The 22,944-nt window shown below is 54.5% G+C and overlaps 1 protein-coding gene across 2 annotated transcripts; it reads left to right on the top strand.

Moving 5' to 3' along the window:
- The first annotated feature begins 1,809 nt into the window (after window positions 1–1,809).
- Window positions 1,810–22,847, top strand: STAT5A (signal transducer and activator of transcription 5A). 2 transcript variants are annotated; one of them, XM_047707453.1, is made up of 19 exons: window positions 1,810–1,992; window positions 2,841–2,978; window positions 3,324–3,480; window positions 4,655–4,744; window positions 7,316–7,490; window positions 12,556–12,686; window positions 12,956–13,107; window positions 13,542–13,697; window positions 14,119–14,298; window positions 15,992–16,079; window positions 16,182–16,304; window positions 16,677–16,769; window positions 17,506–17,712; window positions 18,318–18,412; window positions 18,507–18,637; window positions 19,094–19,249; window positions 19,949–20,000; window positions 20,337–20,444; window positions 21,492–22,847. In XM_047707453.1, exons 2-19 carry the CDS (start codon window positions 2,851–2,853, stop codon window positions 21,652–21,654), a joined length of 2,385 nt encoding a protein of 794 aa, XP_047563409.1. In that variant the 5' UTR covers window positions 1,810–1,992; window positions 2,841–2,850; the 3' UTR covers window positions 21,655–22,847. The 2 variants fall into 2 exon arrangements, with proteins under 2 accessions (XP_047563409.1, XP_047563410.1); XM_047707454.1 differs by lacking the exons at window positions 1,810–1,992; window positions 2,841–2,978; window positions 3,324–3,480 and adding an exon at window positions 3,533–3,601.
- Window positions 22,848–22,944: the final 97 nt, after the last annotated feature.

Genomic DNA, 22,944 nt, shown 5'->3' with positions numbered 1-22,944 from the left:
CCACCTTCTAGCCAAGCCCAGCCCAATCTAGCTAGATGTTTGGTGGGTACAGCTGCCAGCTGGAGCAGCAGTTCCCTACAGGCCCTGGGGAGCAGGCTGGAGAGATGGCTGCCTGGAAGCGGACAGGCAAGGCTCCCACTCCAGACTTGCCACCCCCATGTCACCTTCTCCAGATGCCCAGAAGTGGGGCATGGCAAGTGTGGCCCCCTGCCTTCCAGATGGGGCTCAGAGGACTTGGAATCCAAGGACTCTCCTCCCAACCACTGGCTTACCCATCTGCTGGAAGCAAGAGGCTGGAGAGCACAAACCCTCCGTCTTTCCATGGGTTTACATCTGCCACTGACAGGTGGTGTGACCCTGGCCAAGTCATTTCCTCTCTCCAGTCTCTGTTGCCCCTTTTGTAAAATCATCCTTGCAGGTCCTTCCAGCTCTGACACTTGACTCTCATTCCAGGTGACCTAGTTCTGTGTGTCTGGCCCTCCTCTGCCTAATGAATTGCCAGGAGTGAGGAAAGAAGTAAGGGAGGGGCCATGTGCTTCCCCCTCCATGAGCCTAAGAGACTCAGCGGTGTGCGAGACCCAGAGATCCCAGCTTCTGTGGCTGGAAACTTGGCTTTTTCTCTGAAGGAAAAAGAACAAAAGTGGGGAAGGTACTGAGGGGCAAGAAGGTGGGGGAGGAATGAGAGGGGGGAGGGAATGGAGAGAAAAGGGTAGATCCAAGAAGGCATAGGGAGGGAGGGAGGTAGATGAGAACGATTCCCTCCAGGACACATGGTCCTAGCCCAGCGAGGCCCTCCCTTGGTGCTGCCAATTCCAGCTGCCAGGCAGAGGGGAGGCCCAGAGGAGAGGGAAGCTGGGCAAAGGGGATGGAAGGCTTCCAGCCCAGCCTTGCCCAATTCAGCAGGCCCTGTAGGGAGGGGGTAGTGACCCAGGCAAGGCTCAAGGAGGGCGTGCCCGGCTCTGGCAAGGCCTTTGGGCAGCTGTGAATTTGTAAGGTTTTAAGACAGCCTTTCTGAAGGTAGGACCAGCCTCAGTTGGGACTGGACCCGGTGAGCAGTGGGTGGGCAGGATCATTTAGGGATCATAGTCTGCAGACCAGGCTATAGATGCCTCCTGTGTGACCCTGGGCAAGCTCCTTCCCCTCTCTGGACTTCCATTTCTTATCTGCAAAATTTTGGGGAGGGATTTGAAACTTCAGACTGCCAAGGTTCTTTCCTGTTTCCACTGCAGGGGCGAGTGCAGGGTGGTGGGAGTGATGGAAGGTGGAGCCCTGGTGGTGAGCTGCCTTCTCTGGAATCCCCAGTCTTTCCCCTCCCTACCGCTTTGCCTCTGAGGTCACAAAAGCTGTGTCCCCAACCCACAGAAACACACACACACACACACACACACACACACACACACATTTACATTTACTTTTTTAATTTAGACACTTAAGGGATGACAAACGCAGAGCTGGAAGTCATCTCCAGCTAGTCCAACACTCCCCTCCTCCCTTTTTACAGGTGAGAAAACTGAGGCCTTGGTTTGGGATTTCCAGAGGCCGGGGTTTCCCGGCTCTCCCACCCCTATTACCGCCGCCCCCCCCCGCCGCCCCGGCCACTCCAGCGCCTGCTGCCCGCCTGTCCGCGGCTCGCGGGTTAGGGCTGCCTGGGACTCCGGGGGGACCCCGCCGTCGGGGCAGCCCCCACGCGCGGCACCGGCCAGCCTCGCCGCTAGGGGCCCGGCCGCGGCCGCCGCTGCGCACTCACCGGGGGAGCCAGCGACCGAGGGCGGAGGCAAGGAGGGAGCGACAGAGGCTGGGAGGGGTGTTGGCGAGAGCTCGCGCGCTGTGTATGGTCTATCAGAGGCAGCTGACCTTCGAGGAGGAAATCGCTGCTCTCTGCTCCTTCCTGTAGTAACAGCCGCCGCCGCCGCCGCCGCCGGAGCCCAGGCCCGGAGCAAGAGCCGCGGGGCGGACAGCCGGCCCTGTCGCCGGACGGCTCGGCGCCACCAGGTGGGTGGCTCGCCAGCGCGTCCCGAGCGGCGCGCGCGGAGATGGGACACTCGACTCCCACCTCGGGCCCGCGCGCCCCGGGACTCGGAGCCCGACGGCCGGCTGGGAGCGCGGGGACCGGTGTGCGGGACCAAGAGGGAGCTTTGGCTTCCGCGCCGGGCGCGGGGCGCCGGACACTGGACGCGGACGCCGGGAGGGAGCCGAGGGTGGGCGCAGTCCCCACCCGCGGGGAGCAGGGGGCGCTGTCGGGCCGGACAGTGGGAGAACGTGGGGGTCCGGCGCGGGGCGGGGGGAGCCTCCGAAGAGGCAGCCTCTGTCTTCCCAGCCCTCCCTCCTCAACCCCCCCCCCCAGCCACGTGCCGGCGGGGACCGAGCCGTTCCGTGGGAGCCGTCGGTGCCTTAAGTTTGGGCTGGAATAAAAACTCCACCCCCCAACCCCCCGCCCAGAAATTGGGACTCGGGGCTCCGGGCTGGGCGGGGGACCGGGGTGGTGGGGGGTCTTGCAGCCCTCCCTAGAGGGCCCGTGGGCCTCCGCGTCAAGTTTCTCTTTCAGTTTTCTAGCTGTCCCCCGCCTCCGGGGAAGCCCCGGTGGGGCAAGGGGAGAGGAAGAGGGGGAGGGCACCTGACTTTCGAGAGCCCCTCCCCAAGCCTTAGCGGGTTCCTTGTTGGAGGGCAGGGCGGCCTTCCCCTCCTCACGGACTTTCTTCCCGCACAGGAAAGCGTGTCTGTGGGAGGGGAGGAGCCTGCCCTGACCGCGGTCCAGGGACGGGTGGGCATGGTAGGGCCAGAGGCGGGGCAGCCCTTGCTCCTGTCGAGGAGAAGCCTCTGCAGCCCTCTGCTCGCCCTAGGTGAACGGACATGGCGGGCTGGATCCAAGCCCAGCAGCTGCAGGGAGATGCGCTGCGCCAGATGCAGGTGCTGTACGGGCAGCACTTCCCCATCGAGGTTCGGCACTACTTGGCCCAGTGGATTGAGAGCCAGCCATGGTAAGTCCCCTGCCCTGGGCCATCATCTACGGGAGAGTGGGGGGGGCGCGCTACCACAGGCCCTTTGACCTTTAGCGCTTCTCTGTATTTTGGTGTGATTCTAGCCCTTTCTGCCTCTCCTGCAGAAGGGGTGGTGTCCCTGGGAAAGGGGAACAGGGAAATGGGACCTTGGGAAGGGAGGGGGTGTTTCTAGACCGTGATGCCTGTGGAGTTGCCCAGAACAAGTCTTGTGGGCTCTGGAGTGCCCTTAGTCTGGAGCCTGGGATTTCCGACTCCCTCTTGGTGCCTGACCTCCTTGCCCAAGGAGACGCCATGGTAGTCTTCTCTCCCCTGCCCTGCCCCAAGGGATGCCATCGACCCAGAGAATCCCCAGGACCAAGGCCAGGCCACCCAGCTCCTGGAGGGCCTGGTGCAGGAGCTGCAGAAGAAGGCGGAGCACCAAGTCGGGGAGGATGGGTTCTTACTGAAGATCAAGCTGGGGCACTATGCCACGCAGCTCCAGGTGGGTGTGAACGCCCGCTCATCTGCAGGAAAGCAGTGTCTGCCTTTTCTTTCCAGCAACAGAACCCCTGGGTTTTTTCCTGGCCTGGTCACTGACTCACCGTGTGACCCTGAGCTGATCGGTAACTTTTCTGCTCTTCAATTTCCCCCACCCCCTCTTTCTAAATCAGACCTGTCAGATTCCTTGAGCATGCTAAAAAGCGAAAGGTGGGGTGTGTTTGTCCGCAACAGAAGGGAGTTGGGTGAAGTGGCATTCGAAACAGATCAAGCAAAAGGGATGGAGGTAGATTGAGTCAAGAGTATTTGTTTGACAAAGGAAGACTGAAAGCTCCTAGAAATGAGGAATGAGGCAAGCAGACGTCCCTCCTAGGACTCTTTTAAAGGTGGGAGAACTGCTGAAGTCAGGTGGACAAGGAGCAAAATTGCCCTGGAGGCAAGAGCTGGATAGAAGAGCATTGAATGAAGGATGTAGTTGTACAGTTGTGCCTTCTCCTTCTCTGTGGGGGGTAGGGGAGGTAACAGGGATAGTATAGGGGAGAAAGGAAGTTTTTGTGGAAGCAGGAAAGAGGTGTGGTTGGTAATCACAGTCGAGCATTTATTGGAACTTACTTGTATTCCTCACAGAACCCTTCTTAAATACAAGCAGCAGGGTGTCAGGGAGATAAAAAGTCCATCACAGAAGAGGGAAGAAACAGGAGAAAGCTGGGAGGAAGAGGAAGGCAAAATAGGAACCCAAGGCCAGGGCAACAGTAGAAAGTACCTTGGCCTTGGCATTGGATTCTCCAAGTCTTGAGTCATCTGCTCACTTGTTTGCTTCTGGACAAGTACTTAACCTTTCTGAGCATCAGTTTTCTCACCTGCAAAATGGGGCTAATAGTTTCTGTGGACTTCAAGGTATCGGTGCTCTGAAGGTCAAAGGCGATGAAGTAGATTGGAGGAGCTTTGGAAACTTTGGAAACTGGGTTTCTAATGCACTGCAAACCAGATATGAAGATCTGGGTAGAGGGGAATCGAGTCAAGGAGGGATAGAGGTGTCTGGTGACAGTTCCTGAGGTTTCTTGAGGAAAGCTGAGGCAGAGGCTAGAGGAGAGGAAGTGGGGGGGGCACATGGCACTGTGGGGGGCCATGATGGGAATGTCAGGAGGCCAATTGTAACTGCTATTGGATTCTTTCAGAACACGTATGACCGCTGTCCCATGGAGCTGGTCCGCTGCATCCGACATATTCTGTACAATGAACAGAGGCTGGTGCGAGAAGCCAACAATGTGAGTGTCCCGTGGGTGTTCGGAGAGGAGCTGGGAAGTCCTTCTATAAGCCTTTTTCTGCAGACAAACTGTATTCTATAAATGCTGACAAGAGAGCACCAAGGAGATAAGGGACATGGGCAAGTGTGAGAAGCAACAGCACATGGTCGTTACAGTCCCTGTACCTTCTCTTCAGGCCCTGGCTTCAGGGCCCCCTGCTCAATCACTTACTAGCTGTGTGACTTGAACAAGTTACTTAACCTCACTGACCCTCTGTTTTTTCAGTTGTAAATGGGGCTAGTAACAGTATCTTCCTTATAGAGTTAGTGTCAGGGTTAAATGAGATACTGTGTGGGCCATGAATAGACAAACAGACTAATGAAACAGAAAAGGAAGCCCTACACACACACACACACACACACACACACACACACACACACACCCTGCAAATTCACACACACACACACACACACACACACACCCTGCAAATTCAACCCGCGTTAGACGTGGGATCACAAGCCACCAGGGAGAAGAAGTATTTGTCGTTTAATAAATGGTGCTAGGGTTAAAAGAAGAAATGTTCTCTGGTGGTGTCTGTGAGGGGAGGTGGAGCTGAGGTCTGGGTTGGAAGAGAACCCTGGTAAGCTCCAAGAGGTGAGGTCCAGAGAGGCAGAAAGTGACTCATCCCCCAAGCTCTCTAATCATGAAGGCATTGAACATCTGATTGAACAATGGGATCGATATTATCTTATCTAGAGTAAAGCAAGATGAATTTCTTTTTTTTTTTTTTTTAAGATTTTATTTGTTTATTTGACAGACAGAGATCACAAGTAGGCAGAGAGGCAGGCAGAGAGAGGGGTAAGCAGGCTCCCTGCTGAGCAGAGAGCCCAATGTGGGGCTTGATCCCAGGACCCTGGGATCATGACCTGAGCCAAAGGCAGAGGCCTTAACCCACTGAGCCACCCAGGCACCCCGCAAGATGAATTTCATAAAGTGGCCACACATGGGTAAAGACCACAGAATAGTGCCGAGAGCATATTTATTTATTGCAGTGGATGCTGATTTCAGGAATTTTACAGTTCATTCAGTTAACATGTATGGAGGTCCTGTGGTGTCTGACACTGGGCTAGGACTAGAGAAACAGACAAAAGCCTGGTCCCTACCTAAAAGGGATTCAAGCAATGATAGATTCTCTAGGGATGAGTAGGGGTGAGCTGGGTACTAAGGGGGCATATATGGAAAAAGTACCCAACTCAGACTAGGGCAGCCTGGCCGGGGGATGTCTTGAGGACAAGAGTGTCCAAACAGGGAGAAAAGGGGAAGAAGAAGGAAAGATGAACAAAAGTAACAAGAGTATTATATGTGTGGGCAGGAAGGCAGGAGCCATCAACACATCTGAAGACTTGCAAGGGGTCAGTGATATTGGGGAGAAGGGAGCCAGTTGGGGAGCCCCAGTAGGTAAAGCCAGAGAGGGGGTAGAAGCCAGGTCACAAAGAGTCTTCTGGGAAAACTGTTGTAGCCGTTGACTTGTTGCCACCACAGAACTATCTGTAAACATACAAATGAATTCCACTCCAGTTAAGAAATACATGTCTAAAAAAAAAGAAAAGAAAAGAAATACATTTCTATGGCATACATGTTGTCATGGTCACGAGGAAAATCGTTCCTTCTCCAAACCATCAGGCTATTCTTGAAAACCTCTGACGTGCTACCCTTTGGGGATTTTGTGGCATACAAGACAGACAAGGTTCTAGCACTTGAGAGCTTATATCCTAGTGCATGGAGGCAGACAAGATAGAAATAAAAACATAAAGGAATAAGACACTTTCAGATAAGGGTGTTGCTATTTGAAATTGGCCCATCAGAGAAAGCCAATCTGAAAAGGTGCCAGTTGAAATGCCAGCCTTAGGAAGATTTGGTGTTAGAATGTTCCATGAGAAGGAACAACAAGTGCAGAGGCCCTGAGGCAGGAACATGTTTGTATATTCAAAGAACGGAAAGTACCTGGTGTGCTTGGGCAGCAGTCATACTGGGGAGTGGTGGAGGTAGGTAGAAGCTCTCCACTAGAGCAGTGGAGGCTATGGGAAGGAGTTTGGATTTTATTCTGAGAACAGTTTACTGGACAGGCCCTGATGATTTCGTCTCCTCTCAGCCAGTTGTGGAAGTAGTAGATCAGACTGGGTCACTTAAATGGCCTTACTTATACCTCCCCTATAACTTTCCTCAGTTACAAGAAGGTCTTGAGTGAGGACACAGATGCTGTGTGTTCACACAGCCTTGTTCCCCGTCGTGTCCCCAGCACTTCACATGGTCCGTGGCATCGCGTCGGTGAATGAATGTGGAACGAGGGGTCACCATCATTAGTCTGCAAACCCAGATAACTCCTGGCTGTGCTGAGTTCTACTCTCTCCAAAGAGGGCTTAGATGGACCCTGTTTGGGTGACTCTGGTGGAGGCCAGAGCTACAACAGAAGTTTCCCCCATCCTTTATGAAGTTGCCATAATCTGCCAGGTCCCCTGTTTCCCCCTCCTTTCCAACTCCATACCAGTTCCAACCCGTGCTGCCCGCACTCTCCCACTGCTATGTCCCCAGGGGAATTCTCCAGCTGGGATCCTGGTTGACGCCATGTCCCAGAAACACCTCCAGATCAACCAGACATTTGAGGAGCTGCGGCTGGTCACACAGGACACAGAGAATGAACTGAAGAAGCTGCAGCAGACCCAGGAGTACTTCATCATCCAGTATCAGGAGAGCCTGCGGATCCAGGGTGAGGCCCGCATGACCAGGGTGGTGTGTGTCATGGGCCAGGAGTGAGGACCACTCTGTGTGCTCCTGCAGGGTTGGGGCTGTGTCTGTGTCTGTCTCCACAGAGCCTTACCCAAAGCTTTGGAGAAGTAATAGTTCCTACTGAGCCCCTGCTATGGGCCAGACCCCAAGCTCAGCCCTTTGCATGCATTTTTCTTTTCTCTTGCATGCATGCATTTTTCAATCCAGACTTTACAATAGTCCCCAAAAGTAGGTAGCTGTATTATTCCTATTTTGTAGATGGTTCTAGTAATGTGGCCTGGATTGCTTATAAGTTGCAGTACCAGATCTCAACTAGAGATAATGTCATAAAATTCCAGTACTTTACTAAACAATATTCTCCCCCTGATTGTAGGTATTCAGTGATTATCTCAATGACTGGATGAACACGGACAAAGTGTTCCCCACTCAGAGGGAGGACTTAGGTGGGGAGTCTTCTGGTTGAACCAGCCTGGGGAGAGGTGGGACTCCAGAAATGCCCCTTCTTGAGCTTTCCCGATAGGAGATGGAACTGGGAAGTGGAGGTGACAGTGAAACATTGTCATGTCTCCTAGGTCTGTAGTTCGCCAGTGGCTATTGTGATAAGTGTGTGGGGAAAGAAAATTTAACTCAGAGCATATTAACTCCCAGTATGATCTGATGAGCCTTGAGACCTGGCCCATCGTCCTGCAACTCCAGACTGATCCCAGAGGTGTTCCATCCCATACTCTTGAGAACAGGAATTGTCAAGCTGCCTTTCCTTTTACTCTTCTTTCTCTGGCTTCTTAAGGTAAAACCTTAGGTAATTGACTTTAGACCTTTCTTTTCTGATACATATATTCAGAGCTTTAAATTTCCCTCCAAGCAATGCTTTAGCTGCATTTCATGATTTTAACGAATGCTGTATATTCATTATTATTCAGTTTTGAAATATTTCTTTTCTGAATAATTATTTTGTCCACACATTATTTAGGATTATGTTGTTTAATTTCCAAGTATTTGGGTTTTTTCCCTTCTATGTCATATCGTTATTGATTTGGTTTGCATTTTATTATTGAATTCCACCATTGTCAGAGAACATACTCTAAATGATCTCAGTTCTTTTAAATTTATTGAGACATGTTTTATGGCCCAGTGTATGCTGTATCTTGGTGAATGTATCTTGTGGACTTCAAAAGAGTGCATGTCTCACCATTGTTTCATTTAAAAGTAGCAATTTTAAGTTAAATAATGTAAACATAAAAAAGTTTCACTAAAAAAGTCACCCAAACCAACGTCTGTATTTTCCAAAACAAAGTTTAGCAAGAAGCATTGCTTTAGATTTTTACACATCTCTTTAATGTGAGGCTTAATAGGAGATACCTAGGTCTTGCTTTCTTTTTTTTAAAGATTTTATTTATTTATTTATTTGACAGAGATCACAAGTAGGCAGAGAGGCAGGCCGGGGTCGGTGGGGGAAGCAGGCTCCCCGTCGAGCAGAGAGCCTGATGCGGGGCTCAATCCCAGGGCCCTGGGATCATGACCCGAGCCGAAGGCAGAGGCCCAACCCACTGAGCCACCCAGGCACCCTGGGTCTTGCTTTCAATCTATTGTAATATCACATATCTTAAAGCCTTTAGAAAATGTCACTGTATTCCTATAAGAGATTGAAAGAGAAAAAGGCAAGTAAGGTCTTCTGACCTTATAAAAACAGTTTTGGCTTTGTAGGCTGCCAGTAGAGTTCTTGGGAACCCTCTAGAGATCCCTGGTCCACACTTTGAGAACCACTGTGATCTCAGCCTTTATTGATTTCTTTCTTTTTTTTTTTTTTTGCCTAATTGTTCTATCAGGTGGTAAAAGAGAAGGATCAAAATCTCCTATTATATTGTGGAATTGTCCACTTCTCTAGTTATCTCTGTAAATATTTTCTTTGTGTGTTTTGAAGCTTTGTTATTAGATGCATTTAAGTTTATGATTATAATATCTTTCTGATTGACTGATACCTTAATAACTATGAAATGCCCTTCTTGATCTCTGGTAATACCTTTTGTTTTGAAGTCTACTTCAGCCTTCTTATTCTATATAGCCACAGGGCATCTTTTTTTATGTTTGTTTTTTTTTTTAAGATTTTATTTATTTATTTGACAGAGACAGAGATCACAGGTAGGCAGAGAGGCAGGCAGAGAGAGGAAGGAAAGCAGGCTCCCTGCTGAGCAGAGAACCCCATGTGGGGCTCGATCCCAGGACCCTGAGATCATGACCTGAGCTGAAGGCAGAGGCTTTAACCCACTGAGCCACCCAGGTGCCCCCATAGGGCATCTTGATAACATGTTTTTTAAATTTAAAATGTGGATACCATATCGTTGAGTCTTGCTTTTATGAGTATTCTGACAATTTCTGCTTTTAATAGAGATGTTTAGTCCACTAATATTTAACATACTATTTAATACAGTTGCACTGAGATCTACATTTTAATGTTTATTTTCTGTTTTCTCCTAAATGTTTAATTATTTTCTTCTATTCCTCCCTTTTTAAAACTGTTCGAATTTTTTTTTTTAGAATGCTGTTATGATGTTTTATTTCTTTTTAAGATTTATTTAGTTATTTATTTGAGAGAGAGAGAGAGAGAGAGAGAGCATGCGGGGTTTGGGGCAGGGGGAGAAGGAGAAGGAGAGAAGCAGACTCCCGGTTGAGTGCAGAGCCCCATGCAGGGCTCTATCTCAGTACCCTGAGATCATTACCTGAGCAGAAATCAAGAGTCCGATGCTTATGCTTAGTTGGCTGAACCACCCAGGTGCCCCTATGCTGTTTTAATTTAACTATTTAAGCTCTCCTCACCCTGCTGTGTCAGTGTTTCCCATACTCTGAATTCCTCAACACGTTGCCAGAATCATAGTAGGTGTTAAGTAAATGTTGGTGGGATGATTCTAGCATGTTCCTCTGAATCCATCTTGGACTGACCCCAGAGAAAGGGTGGTCCTCTTCCTAGATAAAGGAACAGGAGAATTCAGGCTGTCAGTTGTTTTTTGTTTGTTTGTTTGTTTTAAGATTTTATTTATTTGAGAGAGAGAGAGAACATGTGAGGGGAGGAGCAGAGGAAGAGGGAAAAGCAGACTCCCCATTGGGCACAGAGCCTGTTGCAAGGCTCTTTCTCAGGACCCTGAGATCATGACCTGAGCAAAAGCCACACGTTCTGCCCCAGGCTGTCAGTTCTAACCCCAGTCTTTGATGGTTGATAGTACTTCCAGTCCCCTTCTTGGGTTTTCTGTTTCCTATTTATGGGTTTGCATTAGATTCTGCTTTGGGTTTCTACCCACCATGCAATGTCAGTTCAGTCTCATTTATCAAGTTGACTCATCAGAAACACAGACTATTGTTCTGTTTGTGCAAGAGAAGGCTCAGCTCCCTCCAGTGGAGCAGAGAATTGCCTCCCATCTCCTGACCTCCCTCCCAGAAGCTTCCACAGAGTACCAGGGGAGACCTAAGTGGGTCACTGGCTTAGGGAGGTTGGGCCCAGGTATGGGGATCACTAGCACCCCCTGTGGGTGGCAGGAATTCTGAGGTGGCCTCAGACTACTCTGCTGTGTGCCATGGCTGTACGGTAGTCTTCTCTCTCAGTCCCCAGTCATGGGATCAGAACCGTATTTCCAGTTCTCCTCCAGTGCTGGGACTTTCCCGGGCTGTCTCGAGTTGCTTTCATCTGTCCCAGCTTGTGTGTCCACGAGGGATCAGAACCGTATTTCCAGTTCTCTTCCAGTGCTAGGGCTTTCCCGGGCTGTCTCGAGTTCCTTTTGTCTGTCCCAGCTTGTGTGTCCACGAGGCAGGGCCTCGGTGAGTGTGACATGGCCCTCGACCACGATATGCTGATGCTCCCATCTCCTTGTCTCAGCCCAAGTGAGGACACTGGGATACTCAGCAAGACGCTGGGCAGGCCGTGATAATCCCAGTGTGGAGGACAGTGGTTACCTTTGGAGGCCGGGATGGGTTTGCAAGCAGGGAAGGACGTACAGGTGGCTTTCCCTGTGGTTTCTTCAGCTGGGTTATCAATACGCAGGTGTTCCTTGCATCACTCTTTCTACCTTCCCTGGGTCTGAAGTATTTCATAATAGATTTTTGGTAAAACGGTAAGGAGGCCTCCCTGACTCCCCCTTCATGCCATGGATGAGAGCCTCACGCTAGCATGGAGAGAAGCTGCCTCCCTGTCCTGAGAAGTGTTGCTGCCACTGGGCGCTGGACATTTCCTCCTACTCACCACCTTCTCCTTCTGTCCCTGTGTGTGCCTGTCTGTGCCTCTCCATCTCCTTCTGGTTGGTCCGCTGAGCTCACAGTCACCCAGCCTGGACAAACCAACATGTTAGGCCCCTGCCAGCACCTGGAGAAACCCCTTGTTCCAGAGGAGAGGCTGCTGGGCTCCTGGGGCAGGACAGAGCCTGTGGGGCAGGGGCTTCCCTAGGTGGTCCTTCTGTGTGGGGTCGGACTGAGCAGCCGCTTGTCTCTGGCACCCTGTAACCTGCACTGGAAGCCACTGCCCAGGAAGGACCAGCTCTGACCTTCAGGGCCCACGAGCCGGGAGGTTCCTTGAGCCTTTGGTGGATCATCACTTACTTATTCCTTGTCGACTCACTTAGGCAGGGGCCAAGATTCTGCCATTTTGCACGTGGGTAAACTGAGACCCAGAAGAGAGAAATGATTTGCCCGAGGTTCCCCAGTTAGGAAATGGTGAGGGCACACGTGGAACCAGGCAGCAAGGCTCCACGCTGGACCCCCGTGTGGCGTGAGGAGGTCTGGGCAGGCAGCTGTGTAGACTAAGATGGGAAGGGAGGCCTCGGGGGGCTGTGCCCGCAGGCTTCCATCTGCACAGTCCCTAAAGGGGAGATCAAAGTCGAGAGGCCAGGGCCCAGAGCCCGCTCAGGTCTGGCTCCCTTGGCTGCTGGAGCCCCAAGTTGCCATCGGTCCGATGTTGGGCAGACCCTCAGGGCCTTGCCTCCAGAACAGGTGTTGGTGTTCTACTGGGCTTCCTGCAGGAAGCCAGGAAATGATGGTCACGGGTGTCCCATCGCCTCTTCTAGCTCAATTTGCCGGGCTGTCCCAGCTGAGTCCGCAGGAGCGTCTGAGCCGGGAGACGGCCCTCCAGCAGAAGCAGGTGTCTCTGGAGGCCTGGCTGCAGCATGAGGCCCAGACGCTGCAGCAGTACCGCGTGGTAAGTGTGGTCTGCGTCCTCTGCTCCCAAGTGCGGAGGCCCACATCCCAGGCCATCCGGGGAGCCCGAGAGAAGGCTAGGGCCGGGAGGAGAGCGGGACCCTGGAGAGCTGGAGGCCAGAACCTTCTTTCCTGTGGGGAGCATGTGAGGCAGAGCGGGTTTGGGAGAGGGGAGGGCCTGTGCCCGGGGCCTGGTCCCCAGCCCTGCCTCCCGAGTGAGGGCTGTTCTGCGGGAGCCCAGAAGGGCCTGCTGTCCCCACCTGCCTTCAGGAGCTGGCCGAGAAGCACCAGAAGACCCTGCAGCTGCTGCGGAAGCAGCAGACCATCATTCTGGACGATGAGCTGATCCAGTGGAAGCGGCGGCAACAGCTGGCAGGGAACGGAGGGCCCCCCGAGGGCAGCCTGGACGTGCTGCAGTCCTGGTAATGGTGATTGGGGGTGGCTGGGGGCAGGGGCGCTGCTTCTGGCGTCTCCTTGGGCAGCCAGCTCTCTCTGTGCTGCAGCAAGGCTTAGTTCACCGAGGGTTCTGGCTCCTGATGCCAGCTTTGGGGCCCCGTCATGTGCCACGTGCCCAGGAAGGGAGTTCCCGTGCTGGGGAGGGGGACAGGGCTGGGTATGTAGAGTGAGCCTCAGGCGGAGCAGACCGGTTCCGGGGCGCTAGTCCCGCGCAGCTCTATGTTCCTGAAAGGCGGGGGGCACTCTGCTCCGGGGCCAGAAGTGGCTGAGGTGCAGAACCTTCCAGCACAAGCGAGGAGCTGGGTCTTGGGGCGTTCTCCCCAGACTGGGGCCTCTCGGCCTGGAGCCTGGGGTGTGGGGTGATACCATTGTCCTCCCGGTGGCCGGGGCTCCCGTGCAGGTGTGAGAAGTTGGCCGAGATCATCTGGCAGAACCGGCAGCAGATCCGCAGGGCTGAGCACCTCTGCCAGCAGCTGCCCATCCCCGGCCCAGTGGAGGAGATGCTGGCTGAGGTCAACGCCACCATCACAGACATCATCTCAGCCCTGGTGACCAGGTGATTGCCGCCTCCAGTACGCCCAGCCCCTGGGTGGTTGGCGTGGAGCAGGCCGGGGTGCTTTGCCCACCGGGGTTGCAGTACGGGGGCTCTCATTGGAGTCCTTGTCTCTTTTCCCTTGGGCCTCCATCCCTCTCTGTCCTCAGTTGCAGTGGCTGCTTGGTGTTGACCTTGCCCAGTCTCTGTTGTGGACTCTCCGTGGACTGCCCTTGCCCCCCCCCAGCCTGGGCCAGCTGCTGAGTCATGTCACTGCCTCCCCTCCCACCACCTCCTCTGACTCTCGGTGGCCTCCCCGGGAACAGGAGCTGTGCCGTGTGCCCTTCCTTTGCCTGCCGAGCCCCGGTAGCCTCCCCACGTCGGTGGGCAGGCCCTGTCCCCTGAGTCAGCATCATGTGTGATCTGGTGCCTTGTGTCCCCGCAGCACGTTCATCATTGAGAAGCAGCCCCCTCAGGTCCTGAAGACCCAGACCAAGTTTGCAGCGACGGTGCGCCTGCTGGTGGGCGGGAAGCTGAACGTGCACATGAACCCCCCCCAGGTGAAGGCTACCATCATCAGCGAGCAGCAGGCCAAGTCACTGCTCAAGAACGAGAACACCCGCAAGTACGTGTTTCTCTCTGCTCCCTATGTTCTGGACTGGGAGTTCCTGTCTGTTCTGTAACTAAGGTTCTGGGTGATGGAGGCAGCTCAGCTTCCCTCCCTATAGCCGTGGTGCAGTGTTTCTCTGGTTCTTTCTGTCTGTCCTGGGATACACATTGTTCTTCTTGACACATAGTAGGTCAACATGGATTGCACTGCTGGCTTGTTCAGCTACCTGTGCTAATCCCTGGGACAGAGCTGCAGTCCACACCGTACTTGGCTCTGTCTTCGCCCAGCCCAGCAGAGCTGGCAGCCGTCATGAGAAGGGGAGTGTGCACCAGGGGAGACCGAAGGCACCGTGGAAGTGGGTCGCGCTGGGGGCAGGGCAGAATGACAGTGTCAGGACCAGGATGAATAGGAGCAGCTAGGGAGAGCGTGCGGGGGCTGGGGGGGAGACTCTCAGATAGAAAACATGGGCCTTATCCGAAAGGAGAGTGTAGGAAAGGCAAATGTGGCTGGAGAACCCAGGGTGGGATCCAGGGATCGGGGCAGGCCCACACAAAGGATGCAATGAATGAGGGAGTGAATTAGTGAAGTGGGAGACTGGGTCGTGTGTATTGAGAGCCTACTGTGGCATCTGGGAATAGGATGATAAAGAAGCCAGGGAGGTTCTCATGTTCTTAGAGGTTAAATTTTGGCTGGGGAAGGAGACAGTTCTATGCTTGTGGTAATCCTGCAGTGTCAAAAAGCTATAGACTCTAGAAAGAAAATGAAAACAGTGACATCATGGCATCCAGATAGATGTTACCTCACCACGTGAGGGGCCACAGAAGGCCTTTCTGAGGAGACGTTTGAGTTGAGACCTAAACAAGAGGGTTCGGGGCACCCGGAAGAGCGGGTGCCCAAGTCCTGAGGTAGCACCAAGTTTGCATGTTTGGCAAACAGATAAGGCGGCCTGGATTGCTTGTCCTGAGTGAGGGGAGAGGAACCCAAGAGGCCAGGGAGCCAGGCTGGGTTTGACCCTGGGGTCCTTGTGGGCTGTGGTCATGGTTATTTATTTTTTTTCATTTTTTAAAAATTTATTTATTTGACAGACAGAGATCACAAGTAGGCAGAGAGGCAGGCAGAGAGAGAGGGGAAGCAGGCTCCCTGCTGAGCAGAGAGCCCAATGCAGGGCCTGATCCCAGGACCCTGAGATCATGACCCAAGCCAAAGGCAGAGGCCTTAACCCACTGAGCCACCCAGACGCCCCTGGTCATGCTTATTATTTTAGCTGCACCAGAAACTGTCAGAGCTGAAGGCCCCCGCATCAGTCTCAATGCTGACAGAGTTGTTAACCTAATGATAGAGACCCAGAGCCCACCCTTGAAGACTTTGCTTTACTCTCAGGCCTGAGACACAGAGAGAGAGAGCGCGAGCAGGGAGAGGGCAGAGGGAGGACCAGAGGGGAGAGGGATAAGCAGACTCCATGCTGAGCAGGGAGCCCCTCGTAAGACTTGATCCCAGGACCCTGCAATCACAAGCTGAGCCAAAAACAAGAGTTGTCCCCTTACCCGACTGAGCCACCCAGGCGCCCAGAGGGGAATACTCAAAGGGGAAGGGGGAGGGGCAGCATCTCCTGGCTGGGCTTTCAGGCGTGAACACTGGGCCCAGGGCACGCACAGAGCCACCCCCCTGGCCTGGGGCCCATGTGGCTGTGGGGGTCACCTCTCCACAGCGAGTGCAGTGGCGAGATCCTGAACAACTGCTGTGTGATGGAGTATCACCAGGCCACCGGCACGCTCAGTGCGCACTTCAGGAACATGGTGAGTCTAGGGCCTGACCCCTGGCGGGGCCCGTCCGCCCGGGGCCGAGTCCCCGTAACCAGCCACTTTCTCCTCGTCTCCCTCTGGCCTCCCCCGCCGTAGTCACTGAAGAGGATTAAGCGGGCTGACCGGAGGGGCGCGGAGTCTGTGACGGAGGAGAAATTCACGGTCCTGTTTGAGTCTCAGTTCAGCGTTGGCGGCAATGAGCTTGTGTTCCAGGTGAAGGTGAGGAGGCCTCGCTCTCCCATCCCCCACAGGTCACCCAGAAAGGTGGAGACTTCCCTGAGGCCACCTGACTGGTTTGGGAAAGCCAGAGAGCTCTGAATGCTCACACGGTCATGGCCCATTGGCCCATTTAGCCCAGAAGGCTCTCAGAAAACCTGTTTCCCTCTGCTGGTGCGTGCTTGCTGTGTTCTCATCTGGTGCCGGCCACAGAGCTTAAGTAATGGGCCAAGATGAACTAGGTTGTGGGGTTTTTTTGTTTGTTTAGTTTTGCTTTGGTTTCATTGGGAGGTTTCGTGGGTGGGACTGAGGGTGAGGAATGAGGGCTCGATGTGGTCGTGTGCCTGCTACACTCATTCCTTTGACTCCTGTTAGACTCTGTCCCTTCCCGTGGTTGTCATCGTTCACGGCAGCCAGGACCACAATGCAACCGCCACCGTGCTGTGGGACAACGCCTTTGCTGAGCCGGTGAGTCCTCATGGGACCCCCATCTCAGCACCCCCTGTCCTGGAGTCTCCCTGGATCGGCCCCAAGCCCCTGGGGCCCTGCTGGGTGGTCCCCTGTCAACCTTAGGGTCCCACCGGAGCTGAGGTGCGATAAGGGACAGCTCACGTGAGCATGTTGCCTATGGCATGTCCTTAGGCTCCGTCTGGGTTCTGGGTCTCAGGAGGGGGATTTCCTAGGTCTGTGAGCTTAGCTATTGGGCTCTGGTCTCTTATCTTCCTTCTGCTTATAGTTTGGGTCCCTGATCTCTATCCCAGGCTCCTGGTCTAGGTCTCTATCACCATATGCCCACCCCTGCTGCCCTGCCTTTCCTTTTCTTTTCCTTTCTTTTCTCTTTTTTCTTTTCACTTCTTTTCTTAAGATTTTGTTTTTATTTGAGAGCACACGTGTGAGAGAAAGCACAAATGGGGGATGGGGATAAGCAGGTCCCACACTGAGCAGGGAGCCCAATGCAGGGCTCCATCCCAGGACCCTGAGATCACGACCTGAGCAGAAGGCAGAGGCTCAACTAACTGAGCCACCCGGGCGCCCACCGCCCTGCCTTTCTTTTTCTTGTGTTTGTGTCTCCTTTTCTGGATCTTTCTTCGTCTCCTTTGTCTCTTGATGTCTGTGGGCCCGAGTGTGTGGGTATGTGCACGGGTGCGCGTGCGTGTAAATATTTCCTACTCCCTCGGTCTGCTTTCTCTTCCCTCCACCTCAGGGCAGGGTGCCATTCGCTGTGCCCGACAAAGTGCTGTGGCCGCAGCTGTGTGAGGCGCTCAACATGAAATTCAAGGCCGAAGTGCAGAGCAACCGCGGCCTGACCAAGGAGAACCTCGTGTTCCTGGCCCAGAAACTGTTCAACGGCAGCAGCAGCCACCTTGAAGACTATAATGGCATGTCCGTGTCCTGGTCCCAGTTCAACAGGGTGAGGGACCCGCCGCCAGCTGCCTGCCCGGGGCCACCTGTGCCCCGCCAGGCTTTCCCCACCTCATAGACACGTTCCTGGCCTCGGTCAGCAGCCCCCCTCTCCATCCCGACCTGCCCTCTCCTACAACCAGGAGAGATGGAGGCTAATACACTGGGGAACAGATGCAGGGGTAGCAGGAAACTGCACGGAGCTCTGTGAGCTGGAGCAGGACAGTGGAAGGAACCCCGGGGCTGGGAGTCTGGATCCTTGAGTTCCTGCCCTAGGTCGGTTAACTAAGTGGCCAGGCCCTTCCTTTCTCTGTGCCTCAGTGTCCCCTTCTGTCCACTGGGGGCAGAAATGACTTTGGAGATCTCATCTTGCACAATTCTGGACACCTCCTACCCCTGCCCCTGTGCCTGAGAGGCAAGAGGCGGGTTTAGTCTCTCGTCCCCAGGCTGCAGGTTGGGGGCTGTGTCCATTTATGGCCCACTGGAGTGCAGGGCGAGTAGGGTGAGGGATTGGGAGAGGGTTTCCCTGAGGACAAGATGGCACAGACTGTTCCCTGGGCCACCTGTGATGACGGGGTGACAAACCCTGACTTGGGGTTTCCTGGGGACTCTCAGGAGAACTTGCCGGGCTGGAACTACACCTTCTGGCAGTGGTTTGATGGGGTCATGGAGGTGCTGAAGAAGCATCACAAGCCCCATTGGAATGACGGGTGAGGAATGGGGGGCCCCGGGAGTGGGAGGCCATGGGCTCAGGGGACAGGAGACGCTGGACTGGTAATGACACTCTATGCTCCATGCACCCAGGGCCATCCTAGGTTTTGTGAACAAGCAACAGGCCCATGACCTGCTCATCAACAAGCCCGATGGGACCTTTTTATTACGCTTTAGCGACTCTGAAATCGGGGGCATCACCATTGCCTGGAAGTTTGACTCTCGTGAGTGCCCTGGCTCCCATTTCCTTGCTCCCCATTCCCCATCAGGTCTGCATCCTTAGATGGTTTCCCCAGGGGAAAGACTGGAACTGAACTCAAAAGTAGGGGAAGACTGTTGCTCAGAAATACATTGCCTTTCTACCATTTTCCATCATGGAGAACTTAAGATCACTGGCCCTGTGGCCTCCAGAGCCGCTGGGGGACTCCTGCAGCGGTTCTGAGTTCTCCCTTCTCTGCCCTGACATAGTGTTGCTGGCTTCTACTTGCTTGGTTCGCTGAGTAGAATGTTCCCATGGTCACTTGCTCACCCTGTGCCAAGGAGTTTCCAGACAAGGTGGAGGGTTGCAGAGCAGGCTAGTAAACACTCAGATGTCTCCACATACCAGATCTCAAACCCCATGACCCTGACCCTTCTCCCGAGGGTGGTGGGTGGTGGGAATGAGCTCGTCCTTTTCACAGCTGACCGCAACCTGTGGAACCTGAAGCCATTCACCACGCGGGACTTCTCCATCCGGTCGCTGGCTGACCGACTAGGGGACCTGAGCTATCTCATCTACGTATTTCCCGACCGGCCCAAGGACGAGGTCTTCTCCAAGTACTACACTCCTGTGCTCGGTGCGTCCTGCCCTGATACTCCTGGGCCCTTCCGCAGCCTGTGGGCAAAGCTCTTGGGGCAAGGCAGTGGGGACTCCCCATGAAGAGCCCCGGGGCCATGTCCCCCATGGGCTTGGTTGGTGGCTTGGTGTGGAGCCCATAGAGGGGATTTCAGGGCTCACAACCGAGAGGGAAAACAAAGCCTCTGACCCAGCTTTCTTCTCTGCAAAGTGGAAAGCTGGGTGGATTCTCACTTCTGCACCCTTGAAGGACGAAGAGGCAGAGCTGGCCAGGATAATGATACCCACAGACAATGCACTACTCCCATCTTAATCAGCTGCTCTCATGGCTCCCACCCTCAAACCTGCCCCCAACTTGAATATGGGAAGCAAAATGGACAGGTTTTTCCTCTTCAACTTGTCCCCAGTCCACTGTTGGGTTTGCTGCTTGGCATTGGTTCTGCTTCCTTGGCAGGGGTGGGGTGATGAGAGAGCGAGCAAAGGGCCAGAAAAGAAAGGGGGAGGAAGGAGGAGATTGGAGTGAGGGGTCTGGGTGGCCCCTTGGGCGGGGTCCACGGGCAGGTGTTTATAGGAGTCTGGAGAAATCTCATCACCGCTGAGGCCTCACAGTGATGTGGGTAGGAGGCAGACTGCATGCCGTGGGCTTCCACTACCTGGGAGCTCCTGGAGGCTGGTTCTCATCATGCTCCCCCCTCGGCAGCTAAAGCAGTGGATGGATACGTGAAGCCACAGATCAAGCAAGTGGTCCCTGAGTAAGTACCCAGGGTCTGGCTCTGGTCTCCTGCTGCCTCCTTTCTCTCTCCCCCAGTCCCGTCACCCCTCAGCCCTGCTCCGCCCACTCACCAGCCCTGTGTGGCCCAGCCCTTCCTTCCCCCCTAAAACCTGGCTTAGCCCTGGAGAGGGAACTGGGCTTAGCCTCAGTGGGACCAGGACCCAGGTCCCCACTCCCGCAGCTGGAGTCCCAGGCCCAGTGGGCACTTTGCCCTTCCACGCCCCCCAAAAAGGTGTAAAAAGGCCCCCCGCCCAAACCCTCCCCAGGTCAGCTGCTGCCCGGAGGCCGCTGAGGCTCTGCCGTGTTTCTCCTGCAGGTTTGTGAATGCGTCTGCAGACTCTGCTGGGGCCAGCGCCACCTACATGGACCAGGCCCCCTCCCCAGCCGTGTGCCCCCCGGCTCATTATAACATGTACCCCCAGAAGTAGGTTGTGTTCTGATGGGGCTCTGCGGGGAGGAACTGGGCACCTGGCCTCAGGCCGGGACCCCAGAGGGCTGGTGGGCAAAGGGTCCCAGAGCTCCTGTGGGTTCGAGACCACCCAGGCAGGGCTCCGGCCCATGCGCAGGAGCAGAGGGGGAGATCAGCCAGTAAAAACACAGAGCATAAGCTACATGTGGCAGGGTCCTTGCTCTGGTGCTGACTAGCTGTGTGACCTTGGGGAAATGATTGAGCCTCCCAGATGCTCAGTTTCCTCCTCTGTAAAAGGGAGGCAAGAACACCTACCACATGGGATGGGAGGGGTGGGGGGGCAGGACTGAGGTTACACATTTAGCTCTGGGAGGCTGTTGTAAAGGTAGCTACGGAAGGGGCAATTATTGTCAGGAGTTGGATGGGAACGGGGTATCACTTGCTCCTTTCTGGAGGTCCCAGAGAATTCATTCTCTGCTGAGCTGTGGGTGGCCCCAGCTGGGTGTCTGGGTGCTTGGGAGGCACAGGCTGCACTGGTATGACCGTAGGCCTGAGAGTCACAAAGACTGGAATTCCAGTCCTGAATCCATTTGCCAGCCAGGTGGCCCAGAGCGAGTTTCCAGACATGGCCGAGTCTCAGTTTCTCCCTCTGTGGAGTTTGAGCAAATACGGGCCTTAACAGGAGGCTAAGGACTGGGGTCACATGGTTTAAAGGTCCCACCCCTTGCAGGTGCTCGGCAAATGGAGCCCATGATTGAGTGGTCTAGCGTCTCAGTGGGCAGGATTCACTGGCCCAACCACCTCGTTTTGCAGAGGAGGACAGGAACAGGGGAGAGGGACTCTGATCCCCCTCAGTGAGGCAGGGAGGGTTGAGACTAGAGCTTGAGTATCTATCTGCCAATGAGCCATGACACGGTTTCAGCTTGAGGTTGGGGGTGGGGGTGGGGGGCGGAGGGGCATCCCACCAGAGCCAGTCCTGTTCCCATGAGACTGTGGTCTGAATGGGGAGGGGGCCAGAGGCATTCCAGCTCCCTCCGACCTCCCTCTCCCCCTCTCTCCCAGCCCTGACGCCGTCCTCGACCAGGATGGAGAATTTGACTTGGATGAGACCATGGACGTGGCTCGGCACGTGGAGGAACTCCTGCGCCGCCGGATGGACGGTCTGGACCCCCGCCTCTCCCCGCCCGCTGGTCTTTTCACCTCAGCCCGAGGCTCGCTCTCATGAACATTCTAATCCCACGCGTTTGGAAACAACACAGTGTGAAGGGGTCGTGTTAATGGGGCTTTTAGTGTCTCTGTGCATACTGATGCCTCCACCCGTGCACGTGTGTGCGCACGCACGCACGAGGTGTGCCTGCCTCGCCTTCGCCCTCCTGGGTGGCGGTGGTAGGAACCACCAGCTTGCTGTTCAGATTGAGGTCCCCGCCAGCCCGCTGGGCCTGTGACTGTTATGGGAGGGGCTCTGCTTTTGCTGCTGTCGCAGGTATTCGAGGCGATGCAGGTCCCCTGTTCCTGCGGGGGGGCCTTTCCTGCTGGGTAATGCCTCTGAGCTTAGGTCATGCTCTGGAGTTAGCAGCTTTGGCTGCCAAACGTGTGTGCATGCGTTTAGGGTGTGCTGTCCAGTGTCATGCACGTGTGTTGATCTGTTGGTTCTTTCTGTCTGGAGGGAGGCTGGGCTTCAGTTTTGAGTAATATTTTGTATTTTATCTAATGACATATGGACTGGAGACTGTGCCTCAAGAGCTTATCTAGAGCATGACCCTAACGCAGCAGAAACAGGTCACTGGAGTCGAATCTGTCAGAGCTGCTCCGAAGTCAGAGCTGCTTGGCCTCCGGGCCTCCCAACCTCCAGCCAGGGGACCTGTGCTTCGTGTCTGTGGTGCTGTTGCCCAGTCCTGCTAGCTTTTTCCGTGATCGCCTCCCCTCCATCAGGCCCCAGCTTTCTTTCCCTGAGGTTCTGCAACCTTGCTCCCAGGAGAGGTGGGAGAGGGGCAGGAGCTGGTCTGAGACTCGGTGGGATGAACAGAGGGCCAGGGACTTGCGGGGCTGACCCCCCTCTCCTCCTGAGGAAAAAACCTGCAGTGAGAGACTGCAGCAGAGCCGCTTTCTACGTGCCTGTGGAATCCTGAGTGAGGAGTGAAAGCTGATCTCGTTCCCCTCTGCTGGGTGGACCTGGACCAGGCCTCATCACAGCTGCAGAACACTGAGGTCTGAGATGGCCTTGCTCCCAGCCTCGAGTGCTCGTCCCTCTGGGGCACTGTGACCTACAGCTGGGGCAGCTGGTGGCAGAGGTTCGGAGTCCAAGGTTTAAACATTCCAAGGGAAGGTGGGGACCAGAAGAGGGATCCTTGTGTACTTTGTACATAGGCCACATATTTGTGTAAACAGTGTTTTCAAATAAAGTATTTTTTTCATAAATTTGCTGGCATGGCTCCTGGGTGGGCAGACCTGGGTAATGGGGACCCCCAGCGGTGGGCTTGTCTTGTTCCCCTTCCGTGTGGCTGATGCTGTAATG

The sequence above is a fragment of the Lutra lutra genome, chromosome 16 (genome assembly GCF_902655055.1).
Source record: "Lutra lutra chromosome 16, mLutLut1.2, whole genome shotgun sequence".
Taxonomy (NCBI): domain Eukaryota; kingdom Metazoa; phylum Chordata; class Mammalia; order Carnivora; family Mustelidae; genus Lutra; species Lutra lutra.
This window is presented reverse-complemented; position numbering and strand designations above follow the sequence as displayed.

Bases quoted from the DNA above. Each gene is read 5' to 3' on its own strand.
- STAT5A (XM_047707453.1), top strand. From the start codon at position 2,851: ATGGCGGGCTGGATCCAAGCCCAGCAGCTGCAGGGAGATGCGCTGCGC. The intron at 2,979-3,323 runs GTAAGTCCCCTG...CCCTGCCCCAAG, and splicing joins TGGATTGAGAGCCAGCCATG to GGATGCCATCGACCCAGAGA. The intron at 3,481-4,654 runs GTGGGTGTGAAC...GGATTCTTTCAG, and splicing joins ACTATGCCACGCAGCTCCAG to AACACGTATGACCGCTGTCC.